Source organism: Gavialis gangeticus, unplaced genomic scaffold, assembly GCF_001723915.1.
Source record: "Gavialis gangeticus isolate Ggan-Ray unplaced genomic scaffold, GavGan_comp1, whole genome shotgun sequence".
Taxonomy (NCBI): domain Eukaryota; kingdom Metazoa; phylum Chordata; order Crocodylia; family Gavialidae; genus Gavialis; species Gavialis gangeticus.
This window is the reverse complement of record NW_017729024.1, coordinates 7,302,644-7,319,898: the sequence shown is the minus strand read 5'-3', so window position 1 is coordinate 7,319,898 and position 17,255 is coordinate 7,302,644. Positions and strand designations below refer to the sequence as shown.

The following is a 17,255-nucleotide window of genomic DNA, read 5'->3' as shown; positions in this document are numbered from 1 at the left end:
TAAATAAATGCGCGGTAACTGGAGTTACTGCTCAGTAGCGCCACCGAACACCTTTAAGTGACACTACTGTGCAGTAGCCTAATACTACTGCACAGTAGCATTTTGGCACGGTTTTTGCTACACAACTTTACTGCACAGTAGTATCAGGCTACTGATCAGTCAGCACCTTGTGTAGACATGTCCACTGCCAAAGGATAACCCCTGAGCAAGCCACTTTTTATGCTGCTGTGTAGATGGCTGCAGAGCTCTCATTTATAAAGCAGATGCCAAGCTGCTGAAGACAGACAGTAATGCTGGGCACGTGTCTGCATTGTGGTATTGCTAACATACACAGAGCGAGGGCTCTGGCTGTGTTTAGTGATTCTTCCATCTGCTTTGGGTTTACTTTAATAGCTCATTGTCCATGAAGGTGGGTGTAATTAGTAAGTGAAGTGCAGTGTACTTAGTGACTTGACTCAAGTTGCAGCAAGGAAAGTTTAGATCAGATATTAGGAAAAATGTGCTCACTAGGATGGTGGTAAAGCACTGGAACAAGTTACGCAGAGAGACAATAAAATCTCCATCTTTGGAGATTTTTAAGACCCAGCTCAACAAAGCCCTGGCTGGAATGATGTAGTTGGAAATGGTTCTGCTCTGAGCAGGGGGTTGCACTAGATGACCTACTGACCCTTCCAACCCTCATTTTCTATGATTCTATGACTTACTAACTACACTACAGTCCCAGACAGTCAGCTGTCATTACATGTACCCCATGAACCATCTTGTAGGAGCAAACTGAGCAGGGAGGTTTCTATAAATTGGGGGATGGAGGGTTTTGTGCTCTGTGAGCTCTTACCTTCTCATTCTAGGAGTTGCGTAATCCATTTCTAGTGTGATGCAAAAGAAGAGGAAACCTTGGTCATATAGATGCTGGACATATTTTCTGGTTTTGTTTTATCAGCATCTAGGAATCCAGTAGAAAGATCAGAAAGTTTAGAAACATGATGGTCACTTCTAGATTACCTTTTTCCATCCCAGTGCCAGGGATTTCAGGAAAGGAATGAAGTAAACATTCATTTTTTAGCTATCTAAAGCACAAAATTAGAAAGGAGAGACTTGGTTGTGTAGCAGAAAAATCAAATCCGTTGTTAGCCCGTACGGTTCATAAATTAATGCTAAGCAGTCAACTAAGCAGAAGCCTTATAATACACTAGGAAACCATGTACAATAATAGATGTATTGCTACTCCATCATAGGTTGTGATACTCAGCTTGCATGGTATCTTTTGTAGAGTCCCTGTACCTTAATTGGTCCTTTTTCTTTGCCTGGTCTATCTTGTGGCATTGAGAGAAATAATTTAAATAGTGACAAAGCACCCAGGAAGCAGAAATAGGGGATGAAACCAAATCCCTTTCAAGAAGCTGGGCAGGAAGAATGAAAAAGAAGTATTCTTCTAGCAACCAGATGTGAGAGATGAAGACCTAAATAGGAAATGGGAGGTTGCTGGTATGGAAAACCACAAAGTAATTATGGTTGAATAACTTCATATTATGTGTTTGTGATAAGCTGCAATGTCACCATCATGATAAAAATAAGACAGCACATGGCTGTAAAAACACCACTCACTATGTCATTTTATTGTAGCTGTTCTTAAATGTCCATTAAAATATCCATTTAAGCAATTCTGTAAGTAGTTATAGGGTTAAAAATAGCTCACTCTCACAATTCTACCTTGTTGGCTTTTCTCTCTTAAGGGTTTTTTTTGTTTTTTGGGGGTTTTTTGGCTGCAGTGGGAGGCATTTTTGATCTCTTATTCCCCTAAAGTGGGGGATTGTGTGGGGGGATCAAACACAAATTCCAAATGTAAATGGTTGAATGGCTATATTTGTTGTGAGATAATGAGTATGCTCTGCTGTCTGGGTGTGGGCTGTGCATCACAGAAGCAAAGGTTATGGCGTGTTGACCTTAACCAGCTTGCTAAATTAAGCTGAATAGCTCATTAAAAGCACTATTATACTTTGATGAGAAGTATATTGTTCCTTTAAATGAGCTTCACATGCCACTGCCTTTTCATTTTCTTTCTGAATAACTCTTTCATTTTTTTTCATATTTCTGTTTGACAAACTCTCTTGCTCTGTACAATGTATTTGGGTAACAGTTTGTAGAGTGTAATGTCTCATGTTGTTGTGAATTACACCCATTATCATTAGGGAGGTCCCAAACCTGCTGTAATAAATGGTTTTTACCTGCAGTGTTTTGCTATCTCCATCACTTCGTGTTTATGACTAAATCTTTATATCTGCTGAATTGTCCAGTTTTAGGAATAGAGGAACTCTGAGGGGGTTGTTACCATTACCTCTCAGATGTCACTCACTTTCTGGAAAAGGTACTATTAAATATTGATATTTAGAAGCGACTTAGTGTGACACTTGAAAAGTTCAAAACACAAAAGCAGGGATGTGTCAGCAGTAAATAATTTGTCTCTTTGTGCTTATGCATTGTGGTACAGTCATTATCATCTAAGCATATACTATTTTTACCCATAAAAATCAAACTGAGACAAACAGAAATTGCATCACATAGCCACATGTGCGCCCACAGGAACTGGAACCTTTAGGCCCACCACATCATCCTCTAAGACTTGAGTTTACAGAATAACTAGCAGCAGTATTGATTCCTGCTCTTTATATAGGTCAGCCAGTCAGGGATGGTAAGCCCCCGATTTGAGGATGATCTCTACCATGGCTCATGGATAGGTCTTGAGGTGACTTAAGAGTCCAGTCCTTGAGTCACAGATCAGAAGTTCCAGGAGAGACCAGCCACAGAAGTTGTAGGTCTTTCTGCGGGGGAGTGTAGGCTCTAGATAGGGATTTTTGTCCTTTACCTTCCTCTACTCTTTCTTCTCTGCTTTTCCTCAAGTGGCTGCCATTTGGTTGAGGTTGCAGCACCATTGGAATTGGTTAGCATCTACTACCAACTCCGGTGTCAGCCAGTAGTAGATAGAGATGAGGCATAACTTCGGTAATGGGTACATAGGTGTTTGCTGGCAGTAAATGATGTTGAGACTCAGAAATGTGAGGTTCTTTTCTAGTTTCTGAAGGCAGCGTTCTATACTTAGTGCCTAAGTCATTGTTGAAATGGAACTGGGACTTAGACCGAGTTACTTTTGTAAACTTTATCCAAATCTTTTTGAAAGATATTCCATCTTAATTTAAAGCTTTCCAAGTGAGTGAGGATCCACTCTGTCTTGGTTCCATTAACGTTCTTAATATAGAAATTTAATCTTAGACTCTTTAAATCATTTGGCATTTTATTTAAATTATTATATTATAATGTCCAAAAGAAAACCGTATTTATATCTCAGAACAAAATGTGTCTGTACATGTTCTCACAATACTTTTTTTTTTGTCTCCATCTGTCCTATTTCAATGCAAAATACATGATTCTCCTAATATTTTACAAATTTGAAATAGATATGCTTCTAAGTGTGTGACATTTCAGAAGTGTGTGTTGGTTGAAATGGGCATCTTTTTCCCTTTAAAAATTCACTATGAAAGTGTACTGATTTTTCTTACAAACATTGTTCTGGTAAAGACTCATGCTGGCATGGGTGGTTAGTAACAAGTTTACTAGCTGAACAAGTTTGCTCTGATATCCTGCACTAACTTGCATATCCACTGAATAGTAGAACAAGAAGATTACTTTAATGTAAATGAATTTGTTTAAATATGTGGCTGCTGCAGATCAGAGCTGTAGACATCACAAAACTTTTCTTGAAAAATATGCAACAACTGATGGTAGTGAAAGCCAATAGATGTGTATATCCATTATCCTTGAGATGCTGGATTAAAGAATGTATCAGTCCCCTACATTTCTCTTTAGTATCTGTTCATTCTAGTGGAATGGAATCACTGGGATCTCTGAAGATGAACAGAAATTAGGAGAGACCCATGAACATTTTCTCAGAGAATACATTCAAAGTTACTGTTAAACTTGTCATTTTGCCCCTCTAGATGCTCTCTGTGAGAGACTAGAAAGCAGTAGCAAACCTCAGAAAATAAGCTGAGGACTACTGAAATGAAAATACTGCTTTCCCCAAGCCATGTATCTGATCTAGGTCCAAACAGAGCAGATGATGATATATGAAAATGTGACTCAATCTCCCAACGGCAGCTTTGCTTATTGGCATCTGTTCTCTTAAATATTACTGAGGCATGCAGCAATGACTTCCCTACTGCTAGCAGAATTGGCTCAAACTGCCTATGGAAAGCAGAGGAAACTTAAAATAATTCTTAGGGGATTTATAAATATTCATTAAAATACATTTTTATTTGTATTTTTCCCTATTTTAGCTGAATTTAAGACCATATGTGGGAACATTCCTGGCTTCACCTTTGACATCCATACTGGCAAAGCTGTTGGTAAGTTTTGCTGAATATATTTTTGCCAAATAATGTTTTGCTGCAGTCAAAACAATATAATAATGCTACAATAAATACCATATACCAACAACATATTATAAAACTCTAATCTTAAAGTTCTGGTGAAATTATAAATTATGAGAACAGAGTTTAAGTATGTGTGTACATATGTGTACATTGTAGTGTACATGTCACTACAATTCAGATTTACTTGGAATAGGAAAGGTTAATCATTTTAGTAAAATATTTGTATGAAAATACCTTCCCTTCATTCTCCAAATAGCATTTGATTTTATTAGCTCTCCTCTTTAGCTGTATAGTCTTCTAGCCTTCTCTGCTTCCTCTTGATACTTTCAGAAAAAACAAACAAACAAAAGTTTTGAATAATTTTTTCAAAATGGTATTAGGTCTGTTCTAATTCCAGTATCCTCTTCTGACCCAGCTGTCTTTTGTTGTCCCTCTCCATGGTTGATAGGTGCTTTAAATAATTTGGGGAACTTCTCCACATGCTAGATGCCTTAAAAACTATTACCAGTATAATGTTCAGTCTTATTTCCTTCCAACTTCATTCATCTTCCCTCTTGCACTTCGCTAATCAACTGTAATTTACAATCCACCTTTGTCTCTGCATCACCTTTTATTGAACTTCATATAATTTATTTTCATTATTGTCAACATGAGCCTCATGTTTCTTTTTCCTATATTTATTTTTAATTATATGATGTTGAGTGAAGTTTCTTCAGCTTAGTTGCTAACATAGTGAATCTATGATAGGGTACATAAAGCTATGCAGTACTGCATTTAACTAATGCTAATTCACTTTCAGATATTGATGAATGTAAGGAGATTCCAGGGATTTGCGCAAATGGTGTCTGTATTAATCAGATTGGTAGTTTCCGCTGTGAATGTCCCACAGGATTCAGCTACAATGACCTGCTCCTGGTTTGTGAAGGTGATTTTGAATGACAGATTGGCTTTTATTTCCTTTTTCTCTCCACAAGCATGTTTATTCTGAAGAGAAGTAGCAATGCACACTTTTTCTGCCATGAATACTTTAAGGGAAGCAGGCTGAAGGCCTTCTTTCAGTGACCCAGCTGACAAAATATACTCAGGATATATATATATTTAAGCGGTACCCACATGCTCCAGTCAGTTTTTGTTACATTTGTTTTTAATCAACTGCTGTCTCTTTATTGGGGTCTTTAACTATTTTTTTAGCTAACAGATCTTTTCATTACCTTCCTGTAAGGACTTTCCTCTTGTAAGGACCAAAAGCTCCCTCTTGAACAATTTTGCCAATGCGCTTTATTCCAGACCTGTTTATCAGTACTGTTACAGGCTGAAACTCTTATTAGTCATGCCCGACTATGCAATGTGCTTGTAATGATGACTTAATTACCACATTGACTTTCACTTGTACCATAACTTCTGATTTGAAGTCTGGAGATGAAATACTGCCCCTTCTGAATTCAGTGGTACTTTTGCTTTGACTTTTAGCATCCTCACAGTAGCAGGCTAGAATACTAACCAACTGCACCATCTATCCTGTTGCTATAGTTAATTGCTCCTTTGGTTTGAGTTATATAAAGACATTTACAGTTTGTCAATATAGTAGACAGGGGCTTGACTTAATCAAGTTTGATACTTTCTTTAGCCTATATTTCATTGATGGAATGTCATTGACTTCAGTGGAGTTGTTTTGTCAGTGAGAGTAGAATTAGGTCAGTTTTAGGGAATTTGCATGCAGATTATCTTTGCACAAGACTAAAAGTGTAGTCTACAGTCTCCATCAAAGCAAATATAGTATGGTACCTAGCTTTTGATCCAGGATTCTTGATATTGCAGATATTGATGAATGCAGCAATGGAGACAACCTGTGTCAAAGAAATGCAGACTGTATCAATAGTCCTGGCAGTTACCGATGTGAATGTGCTGCGGGTTTCAAACTTTCACCCAATGGAGCCTGTGTTGGTGAGAAATAAGTTGATACCAGTAGTTGATGCATATATTTGTATCTTTCAAATGGACATATTTCCCTTGGAGGCACAAGAAAAACAAAAATTTAGTGTGTTTCTGTGCTTTCCGCTATGGTCAGGCACACACATTTATTTTCCAGGTAAGTTTCTTTTTTCATAACAAACTGGATAAAATTTTAAAACAACATTCTTGAGGTCTCAGATATATTCTAACAGTAGTTTGACCTCAACATTTGTAGACAAAAAGAAAGTTCCTTGTAAAGCCAGTTTTGTTATGATTCATTTTTGATTATGAGTGATTTTGAATCTGGCTTTAATAATTATTAACAGATTTTAAAAACATGTTTGTGAAAAATGAATGAATAATAAAAATAAATAATGTGTACCATGTGTTTTATACTTTTGTTATAGATCGCAATGAGTGCCTGGAAATTCCTAATGTTTGCAGTCATGGCTTGTGTGTGGACATGCAAGGAAGTTACCAGTGCATCTGTCACAATGGTTTTAAAGCATCCCAGGACCAGACTATGTGCATGGGTATGGAAAGTTAATGCCTTGAGTTCTAAACAGTGGAAAATATCTAGAAATTCTGAACCATATTGAAGTCAAAGTTTCATCAAAGCCCTGGTTCCTATATATCAGACAACTTTGAATTTCTTAAATAAAATGCAAAGTGCATTGTTTGGAATAAAATATGCTGTGTCTCCATCTGGCCATATATACGCTATCTTAATATTAATGGGCAAAACCTAGCATTTATTGTGATTAAATCCAAACTCCCAGTATGCTGAAATGGTGACAGGAAAGAGCTGTTCCTGAGAGATATGTAAATAGGAAAATGAAGGATTTTTGTTCATGTTTTCTGTTTAGATTTTTTTTTTTTAAATCTGAACGCTGTATTGTCAAAAGGAACTAACTCATGAACGAATTCAGTTCCTTTTAGTGTGGCTGGTTGGTGCTTTGGACGAACGGCCAAAATATGTCTACTGCTGCTTTTGGTTTTCATGTAAATTCTGTCTCTAATAGGGGAAATACAAATTCAGTTTCTAGACATATAGCCCATGTTTCAGAATTTGGTTCCTCTTATTTATTTTACAATCATTTACATGGTGCTGTGCATCCATGTATCTTCCTTTTTCATTTTTAAATGGAATCATATGCCTCAAACTTTCTCAGAAGAGTAATTGGTCAACTGATTTTAAAAAACAGTAAACTTCCAAAGAGTTTTTATTTAGAATAGTAAATGTAGTAATTTTTTAAATAGTAGTTTTTGGGACTGAAATATAAAGCTTTTAACAACTGCTTATTAGGACTGTGAGCAATTTTGCCGACTGTTTCGTTTTGACACTGTTTCGACTCATTTCGAGCTTGAAACAGTGAAATTGAAATGAAGGGCTTTGAAACAGCCTCAAAACAAAACAAGGCTAGTCGAAACATTTTGAAAGTTTCAAACATTGTGAATTTCAAAGCAGCCAGCAGCCAGGTGGTGGGAGACGCAGGAAAACCAGGGCTGTGCTCCCAGTGGCTCAGCAGCCCCACATGGCTTAGCTGGGCAGGGAGCACAGCCCTAGCTCTCCTTGCATCTTCCACTGCTGGGCTGTAGGAAGCTGATCGCAGCGCAGGGGAAGGGAACTGAGCCTGGGCTCAATTCCCCTCCACGGTGCTGCGATTGGGCTGAGTTCCCCTCCCCAGCGCTGCAGTCGAGCTAGGGAAGGCAACTCAGCCCAGCTGATCTGAGTTCCCCTACCCAGCGCTATGAACTCTTCCTTAGTGCGATTGTAGGGCTGGGGAGGGGAACTCACAATTGGGCTCAGTTCCCTTCCCCAGCTCCCTGGTCCCAAGTGGCAGCACCCTGCTTCCCTCCCTCATCTGGCAGGCAGATCAGGTGCCCGCAACCCTGGGAGGACTGGCACAGTCCCCACAGCCCTCCTGGGGTTGCGGGCCCCCGATCTGCCTGCTGGATGAGAGAGGCAGTTTCGAGCTTCCCCCTTATAGCCTACGGGCGAAACGTTGAAACAGCATCACTGTTTCGTCAAAACAAAATGGAACAGCGATTTCAAATCCAAATGAAATTCAAAACAAAGCACTGTTCCATCAAAACCTCGAAACAAGTCAAAACGGAATGGGGCCGTTTCGCACAGCCCTATGCTTATTGTAAAAAAATATCTCTGGAATCCTGCCAACTCTTAACACAAAAATTCTAAAATTTCCTGCCTCCCACAAATTAATAACCATAAATAGCATGTAAACACATATAAATCGGGGAGGACAGATAAGAACCTAGAATCTGACTGATTAATCTTCTCACAATTCTTGCATATGCTAAAAAATTCTTGCAATATTTTATGATGAATTTCTAGACTCCTCCTAAATTCCAGTGATCTAGTAGCATGGTTGGAAGTCCTGTTCCTGCTAAATCAACTCCTTTCGTGCAGCCCTTAACAGGGAAAATGAAATAAATGAATTTTATAGTTACCACATATTGCAGCTATGTCCCTGGCCTTAAAAGCTGATGGAACCCCAGAAATAGCTCAGAGGTTTTGCACTTGAATCAAGTACCTACCAGTTTTCAAATCAGTGCTTTGTGGACAAATGTTTTTTAACATTTTAAGTCTTCTCTGTGGTTCCAAAATTTAAGTCACATTAAAAGACGCTCTGTCTTTTCTTAGTGTTACTTTTCTATTTAAACATTCTTTGTAGTTGTCATAGGAATATGATGTGAAGAAGAACAGGCGAGATGGTGTCCCATATTAATATAAATAGGATCACAGCTATAAAATACACCATACACAAACATTGTGTAAACCTAAGGGGAGGCCAGAGACACTCAGGTACTATACTGTTAACTAGTATTGATACTCAGAAAAGCATTCTAACATCTAAAGCATCTGCACAGGCAGATTCACCATCCAATTGGCTTAAGTACAAAGCAAACTATTATTCATTTTGAGTGCAACCAGAACAGTGCTACAGGCTGAATGAACCAAAAAGAAGGGATTATCATTGGCCCAAAAGGATTACAGTGACTAACTACAAGAGACCCCTTTTTTAATGGGACCTTAAGGTAAATTCAGAAACCTGCAGCCCAAATGTCTGCAGTCAGTTACTGAGCATATCTCTGAGCTCCAGAAGCAATTTGTATTGTCCTTCCTGCCCACAGAGAAGTAACTAGGACTTTTTGTGCGCTGTGTAGCAGGGGTAACCAGGGCAGCAGTGGTGGCCAGGCCAGCAACAGTGCTGCCTGCCATTCTTGTGCCCACTCTGAGATGGTACCCAGGGCCAGTGTCCTGCTTGCCCATCCCAAGTTACACTACTGTCCACCCACACTTAGTGGCAGCAGCAAGATTCAAGAGGGAAATTTTTTCACAGTTCAATCTGTCAGCCTCTCTTCTCTTGTTATCATAACCTGTCTTATTGTCTCCGTTATTAAAAAAATGTAAACAATTGATTACACAATAATATCCTGCTTATTTACACAAGAATTTGCGAACTGCTACAAAAATAATAAGTTCTAAAATGTTACTGTTAAAAAGCTGAGATAAAAGATTGAAATTTACAATGCTAGTACCTTAACACACAGCTGGAAAGACAAGTTCCTTTGTACAAGTTCATTTCTCTCTGCAGATGTTGATGAATGTGAGCGCCATCCATGTGGAAATGGAACTTGTAAAAACACGGTTGGATCATACAACTGTCTGTGTTACCCAGGATTTGAGCTCACTCATAATAATGATTGTATGGGTAAGTGCTTTAACCCAAACTTTCCTTTCACTGCTACTACTTTGAGGTCGCAGCAGCTGCATGTAAAATAACCAACAAAACAAAAGTGAAAATCAGATATTGATTCAGAATAGTAGGAAAGATAAATACACACTGCTTATCTGTTACCTTGGTGAGCTTTGGTTAATACCATTTTCTCACCTAATTATTCTTTTTTCATGAACATAAATGTTTTTCTTGTTTTACTCTTCAAAAATATAAACTCTAATCTTTTGTATGGTTGGAGCTGTTTAGCTTTGCTTTGACAGTTCAAAACAGCCCTAAATCCAGTAAGTCTAGTTGCTGGAGCACTGCTTCTATGCAAGGAATTTTTGAGTGGAGTAGTACTATCACATTTGTTCCTGGCACCTTCTCTCCAGTCTGAAGATGTATGGGGAAAAAGAGATGCGGCTGACCCCTTACAGCCAGCTGCTCCTGAACCCATTGGTAGTCAGCAAAAATCTTATCTGGAACTAGTCGAAGATGTTCATGGCTCTAGGATCAGGTGTTTCAGCTGTGGCTTAAAGTCACTTTTGCATCACTCCACACTCTCAGTTAAGATTTGTGCAGAATGCCCTTCAGTCCTAGTAGAGCATCAGGGACTGATAGTTTAAGTGACAGTTTACCCAAACCTATAATGCATTTTTCCTTTCCTCTTCCTCATTATAATACCCATCACTACGTTAATAACTTGTCACCTGGTCATCTTAGCCCTTAGTAGCTGAACCTTCCTCAAAAGCATGATACCAGGAAAGAGGAATTCAGTACAAAAAAATATCAATTCGTTTCCCAGACTGCCCTATCTTTCTGAAATTATTTCTTACTCAGAGTTACTGTTGTTTCTTGTCTTCTAAAGGAGACTGCTAAACTTCTGATAGTTTTGTACAGTTACAGTTCCTGGATCATTTTATGAGACAGTTCCTGGACTAGAAGACAGGTTAAGGCCACAAACAGGCATTCATTTCCCTGCAGGAAATTGTTCTTGGAGATGGAACAGTTCAGGCACCTAGTGTGCAGCTTCTCCTTCTTCCTTCCTCTCCATGCCTTCTCCAGACCAGTGATCAGTCTGGGGAAGGTGTAGAGATCAGGCTGTTCCACTCCTCCTTGTCCTGGGGGATGGGAGTAAAGAGGGCAAAGGGCCCCACCTGCTCCCCAAACTAGGAACCCCAGCGGGGCTGCAGGCACCAGCTTTTTTGTTATTTGTTTGGGGGGGGGGTTTAATTTAATATCAAAGCCAGCACTGATTACCCTGTATGCAGGGAGCTGCAGATACAGGGCTGTCAAGTGCTGTGTGGGAATAGGGGGAGCTTCTCCCCATATTGATGTGTGGGACACTTCAAAGTCAGCACCTGCAGCCCCCCTGCAGCCAGGAGCAGAGGTAACAAGGGATAAAGTCCCCACCATGTTCCCCAGCCCAGGGCAGTCCTCCAGCTGCTCCTTGTCTTCCTGAGCCAGACTGGCAGAAGAGTATACAAACATTTGTTTTTGCAAGGGAGAGATCTTCCAGAAGGGACCTGTTCCTGAGAAACATTGAACTGGCTTGTACACTTGTCATTTCTACTGGGAGAATGGTGATTCTCCTGGTAGAAAGTAATGCTTGTATGTGGTCTATGTCTATAGAGATTCCTTCCTTTTGAATGGAGAGTAAACTTTCATAGGGGCTGAATGAAAAAGAAGTAATAAAGTTTATTAAATTCCTTCTGCTTCCAGAAAGGATACAAAAAAAAAGCCTTCATATGTCTTTTTGTTCCAAGAGAAAACCAAAAAACAGTTTATAAATAAATCTTCTAATTCCCTTCCCTTTCTAGGAGGGGAAAAAATCAAAACTTACTGCAGAAGAGAACAAACTCTATCCCATAAACAGGACAAATTTGTAGTTCACAGAGGAGGTCCTTTCTATCTGTGGCAGTATAGCTGTTGATCTGTTTCCTCTGAGTAGCCCTTAGCTACCTCCCATTATGGCTCCAGGTAGTGTTTTCACACTCAAGTTCACTCACAATAATGACCATGTACACCTGTATTCCCAATCTGGAGCCCCAAGGATTTTTTCTTCAGCCATGCCACCGCCCATCCCAAAACATTGAACAGTAGCATAGCCCATCATAAGGAGATATTCATATACAAATATCTGAATAAAATAAGTAGTATGGAAACAGAATGGTTCACAGAGTGATATAGTCACTGCTTCACTCGATCAGGTGAATGATCCATACATATAGTTTTGAAACCATTACTAGATACTTCGGAGGAAATGTGTTGTCAATTTAAATAATTTATGCTTTATTATTTAAAACTTTCTCTAAACCAGGTAGATTATCTGTTCAGAAGACTTATCCCATTTCTTACGCTACCTGGCTCTTTTTATTTTTTCTTTTCCTTCCATCCAAACCCAACACTTCTCTCTCCTGCATTTTCCTTGTGCATTAAGGTATTTGTCTGCATTACTGAAAGGGTGTTATGGAGCTAATTCAGCCATCTGAAAGCTGTCTTTTCTCTGTTAAGTTTTCCTGAACTAGAGAATCAGAATGTAGGAAGCAGGGTGATTTCGTTCCAGGTGTAATACACATTTTTAAAAACCTGAAAAATGACAAAGCAGGTTCAAGGGAAACTTGAGCACAAATAAAAATCTAGATAAAACCCAGAACACTCAAAGTAACATTTTTTTCTCTAGCATTTTCTTCTACTAACTGAAGTTAGTATCTCAAAAAGGATCACTTGGCAGCAGTTGAATGTCTCCAGATGCAGTAGCTGAGGTAATACCACAAGTTAAAAATTATAATAGCCTATAAAGAGGGTGTTGTTTAAATAGAACATGTACCTTAATGCACTAGAGGGAGAGTTACTTTCCACTATCTGTCAATTGTTCCCTTGCTGCTTAAGATTTGTCTTTTCCATGGAATTATATATTGAAACTCCAATGTGTTTATAATATACTGATATATACTATGCCTGCATATACATTCTAATTGTTAGACCTCTTAGAAGGGTTCAACTCTTAACTGGTTTATTTACAGATATTGATGAGTGCAGTTCCTTCTTTGGTCAGGTGTGCAGAAATGGACGATGTTTTAATGAAATTGGTTCGTTCAAATGTTTATGTAATGAAGGCTATGAACTTACTCCAGATGGCAAGAATTGCATTGGTATGTATTAAACTAACTGGAGATTCCAAACTTTATCTTACTTGAAATAAACGTCTGGCCATGTTTAGAAGGAAATATTACTGTACAGTCTTAATATGAGTGAAAATATTGAGAATGAAAAACTGACATTATGAAAACTGGTGATATAAGTGTGAGGAAGTTTTTAGAATAATGTCATTTGTCTTCATCAGCTTAGAGCAGAGGTGTCAAACTCACCTTGTGCCCCAGCCCAGATCCAGGCCACAGGGCTCCTTGCAGGCCAGATCCAGCCTGGGGCATGAGGAAGTGGTGAGGACAGCTCCAGCTCCAACCTGGAGCATGCGTTAGCAGTTCCAGCACAGGTCACATGGTGGGGACTGGCAGCCAGGGAGGGCCACAGAAGTGGTGACAGGTGAAGTGGCTGGAAAGCAAATGGGTCTGTGTCTGCCTTTGCTCACCCTCCTGCTGCTGAGTACCATGTCCATCAGGCCCCAAAGGTCCCTCATTCTACAGCAGGCCATGCCCATCAGCCACACCCTGAAACTTCATGTGGCCCACTGGTAGTCCAGCAGACTGGATAGAGCACCTCCATGGGATGCATCCAGGCTATGGGCTGCATATTTAACACTCCTGACTTAGACTGTTAGAGAAAAGAAGTCAGGAGAGACATTATAGGCTCATAACATTAAACTGACACTAACTTATATCTGTTTTGTGGATGCCAATACTTTAACCCATTGTTATGTAAAGGTAAGGCCACAAAGAATTAATTAATTTCAAAATTACCGAATCTTTTTCATTTCTTTTTATTTTCTTAAGATACAAATGAGTGTGTGGCGCTTCCTGGTTCGTGCTCTCCTGGTACGTGCCAGAACTTGGAAGGTTCATTCAGATGCATTTGTCCACCAGGATATGAAGTGAAAAGTGAAAGCTGTATAGGTAAGACTCACTGTTACAGTTGCTTACTAAAATAAGAAAGACTGTCTGGTGCAAATCTGATGGAACCAACATCTCACTTTTGCTGGTGAAAAGCCTCTTCTTTGTTTTGAAAAATCAGCATGACAGGAAATGTGTAAGAGGGAATTAATAGCAGCCATTATCAGGTGTCTTTTTAACCAGCAGGAAAGTTGTTACATGATGTGATAAGAGCAAAGGAAGTAAGTATTCAGTGTTTTTCATTAATGCAAATCGAAGAATATTTTGTCAAGTGTTCAAAGAATTTACAGTGTTTTTTCTTCTTTTCCTAATCTTTTTTTCCAAATGTCAATGAAAAGGGACCGTCAACTGAATTCATACAGCATTTACAAAAGTTGTACTCTTTGGTAAACAATACAAGAAGCAGGTCTCAGACGTGTCTCATGTCCGAGAACTATGAAGTTTAAAAATCTTGATAATTGCTGTTGAGCTTGTTTTTTTTATGGAAGCAGTTTTCTAAATCAGCTCATCTTAACAGATGTTTTGAGATGTGTAGAGCAAAACAGGTCCTTGTATCAGCTTATTTATTGCAGTCTCAAGAACAGTATTTTTCAGAACCTTGTGGACAGTTAGTTCAGCACTTGAATATCACTTGCTCTTTTATGTTTTCTAAAAATAAATGAAGGAGTTCTGCTTCAGTCCAGCAAGAAATTGAAATCATAGTTACTAAACCAGAAACAATGCAAGTTACGGTACTCTTCAACAAAACAAAGACAAGGACTACCATAAACCTAGAAGTAAATCATAATTAAGTTCAGATTAATCACATGATACCCTCACTTAGGTAGAACTTCCACTGAGGTTATTGAGAAGTTTGCCCATGTAAGAACCAAAGAAAATCATGATAAACATGTCAGGATTTGGTTTATAACAATTTAATCTTTCTAAATCCTGGACAAAGACCAGATCTTATCAAAGACTTCCTCGTGAACAGTACAGTGTGTTTTCCAAACTCGCAAATTCTCTCATTCATGTGTATCATTCCACAATGTTTAGTTTGCCTGCCAGTGCAACAGTTTCCTTTGGCAGCTGCCATTCCCTATATTAACAGTTGTATTTGAGACTAATCCACATAATCTATGATTGTAAAATCATGAATTCAAAACAAAAACTCAAATCCCATGAATTAGCACTGTTTATGACAATTTTTAATATCCGTTCAGTATCTCTAATGTTTTATTATGGCAACACTATACTAAGTGCCCAATATTTTCTTTGATAAACTTATGGTTCTAGCAAACACTGAAATCAGAATTCTGGCTTTCTTTGGTGTTGTGTCCAAGGAAGTATAACAATACTTTGTGCAAGTGTGATTCTATTTATATCTTGATTAAAATTCTTTCAGGCCTTGTAATCTGATAATCTGCTTTTCTTATGTGCTGGTATCTTTATAATGAAATCTCTCACTTTAACATGTGTTTGTTAGTACTGAATTCAGCTCTGCCACCTGTGCAACTGAAGTTAAGCATGTGTGAATGAAGGCAGAATGTATCACTCCATATGGAATAAAGTCTGGTGCAATTATAGTGTCTTCAGTTATCACCATTCTCTTTCAAATGCGTTATTTACCATCATCCTTTCAAGCTAATTAGCCTGCCTCCGGAACAGATATAACTACACTGCTACTGGTTCTTGGGAGCAACCCAGTACGCCTGAGGATAGTGCTACTTGACACAGTTAGTTTTAACATATAGATGTGGCTCCTGTGACCTAAGTACTAGGGGTGTGTGAACTTCGATTCAGATTCGACCCAGATCAGGGACAGTGATTTGATTCATTGATTCAAATCACTGTCCCTGATTCAATTTGGCCGAATCCGAATCTGAAGATTCGATGCTGATTCAGAGAATCAGTGATTCAGACATACACACAACTTTAAAAGTTTTTTCTACATACCTCAAGGTACCAGGCGCAGCTTGTGATCGCTGCAATGCTGGGGCAGATGAAGCGTCCCACAGGAGTGCAGGGAGACCCCCCACATGCTTGGCGGTGAACGCAGAAGTACTTCCAGTCCTCTTTCAGGTCCACCAGGGAACATACCAGGGACTCCCCCACACACCTCCCCTGCTCGGCGATTGGCCCCAGGGGGATGTCTGTAGACCTGTGCAGTCGGCAGGTGCTTTGAGGAAAATATTGTGACGGTGTGGATACATACACAGAGCAGTTGAACTGTTCCTAAATGTCACTGGTACAGAACCAGTAAGGGTGTGGGAATGAACTCACAGCCCACCAGGCATCTTGGGGGTTGGGAGATTGCAGTGGGATGGGACAGGGAGAAGAGTGCTTGCACTCCTGCTTTGGGCAAGCATGAGTGACCTGTGGCTGGGGGCATTTTCACTATTCTACTTTCGCTTGTTTCCTAAATATAAGTTCAGTAAATTTCAGTAGCCTGCAGATGATCAACGTCTGCAATGGGCTTGCCTGACTTGGGGGTGGGGGGTACTTAGACCCATGCGTTTTTGTTCCCAGGGGCTGGGGGATCATGATAATGGGTTTCAGTCAAGTAGGGAGCAAGGATATTGGTGTGGGGGCTGAAGAGCAAAGCAGTGTGGAATGCCTGGAGGACGGAGCAGACCCATGTCACAGAATGGTTAGTATCCATACAAAATACTGTACCAGTTCTCAGTGAACCAGGTCAAATTCATACTTGATTTTCAGGTAACATTTTGAATAATTTCAGGCAGATTTAAACTAGTTTAACAGGCTTGTATGTCCATCCACTTCAGATTGAAACCACGTTTAAACCATTCAAAGTGTTATATGTGTCCATGCCCATAACTGATAGTCTGTCCTCCCCAGAAAAGACAGGCAATACCAATACATTTACATTTTGTTCAGAGCTAGTTTAAGTGTGTGTGCATGTGTTGTACTGTTTTAGTTTTTGGTACATCATAGCTTCCCTGCAATCTGCATTAAATTATGGCACTCTGTAGTCCAAAAGGGTTCCTTAGAAAAGCATCATAGAATCAATGAGTCGGAAGGACCTAGACAGATCATCAAGTCCGACCCCCTGCCATGGGCAG

General features: G+C 39.4%; 1 protein-coding gene across 4 annotated transcripts in view; it reads left to right on the top strand.

The window, feature by feature from the left end:
• The window catches only part of FBN2 (fibrillin 2), a 262,374-nt gene that overhangs the window by 196,977 nt on the left and 48,142 nt on the right, over positions 1-17,255 (top strand). For 2 of the 4 annotated variants that reach the window (XM_019516863.1, XM_019516862.1), the window contains 7 exons: positions 4,332-4,400; positions 5,227-5,352; positions 6,246-6,371; positions 6,788-6,913; positions 10,001-10,117; positions 13,150-13,278; positions 14,077-14,196. In XM_019516863.1, coding sequence (XP_019372408.1) covers positions 4,332-4,400; positions 5,227-5,352; positions 6,246-6,371; positions 6,788-6,913; positions 10,001-10,117; positions 13,150-13,278; positions 14,077-14,196 — 813 coding nt within the window. The remainder of the gene's footprint in view (positions 1-4,331; positions 4,401-5,226; positions 5,353-6,245; positions 6,372-6,787; positions 6,914-10,000; positions 10,118-13,149; positions 13,279-14,076; positions 14,197-17,255) is intronic. The other 2 variants (XM_019516864.1, XM_019516865.1) reach the window with 2 other exon arrangements.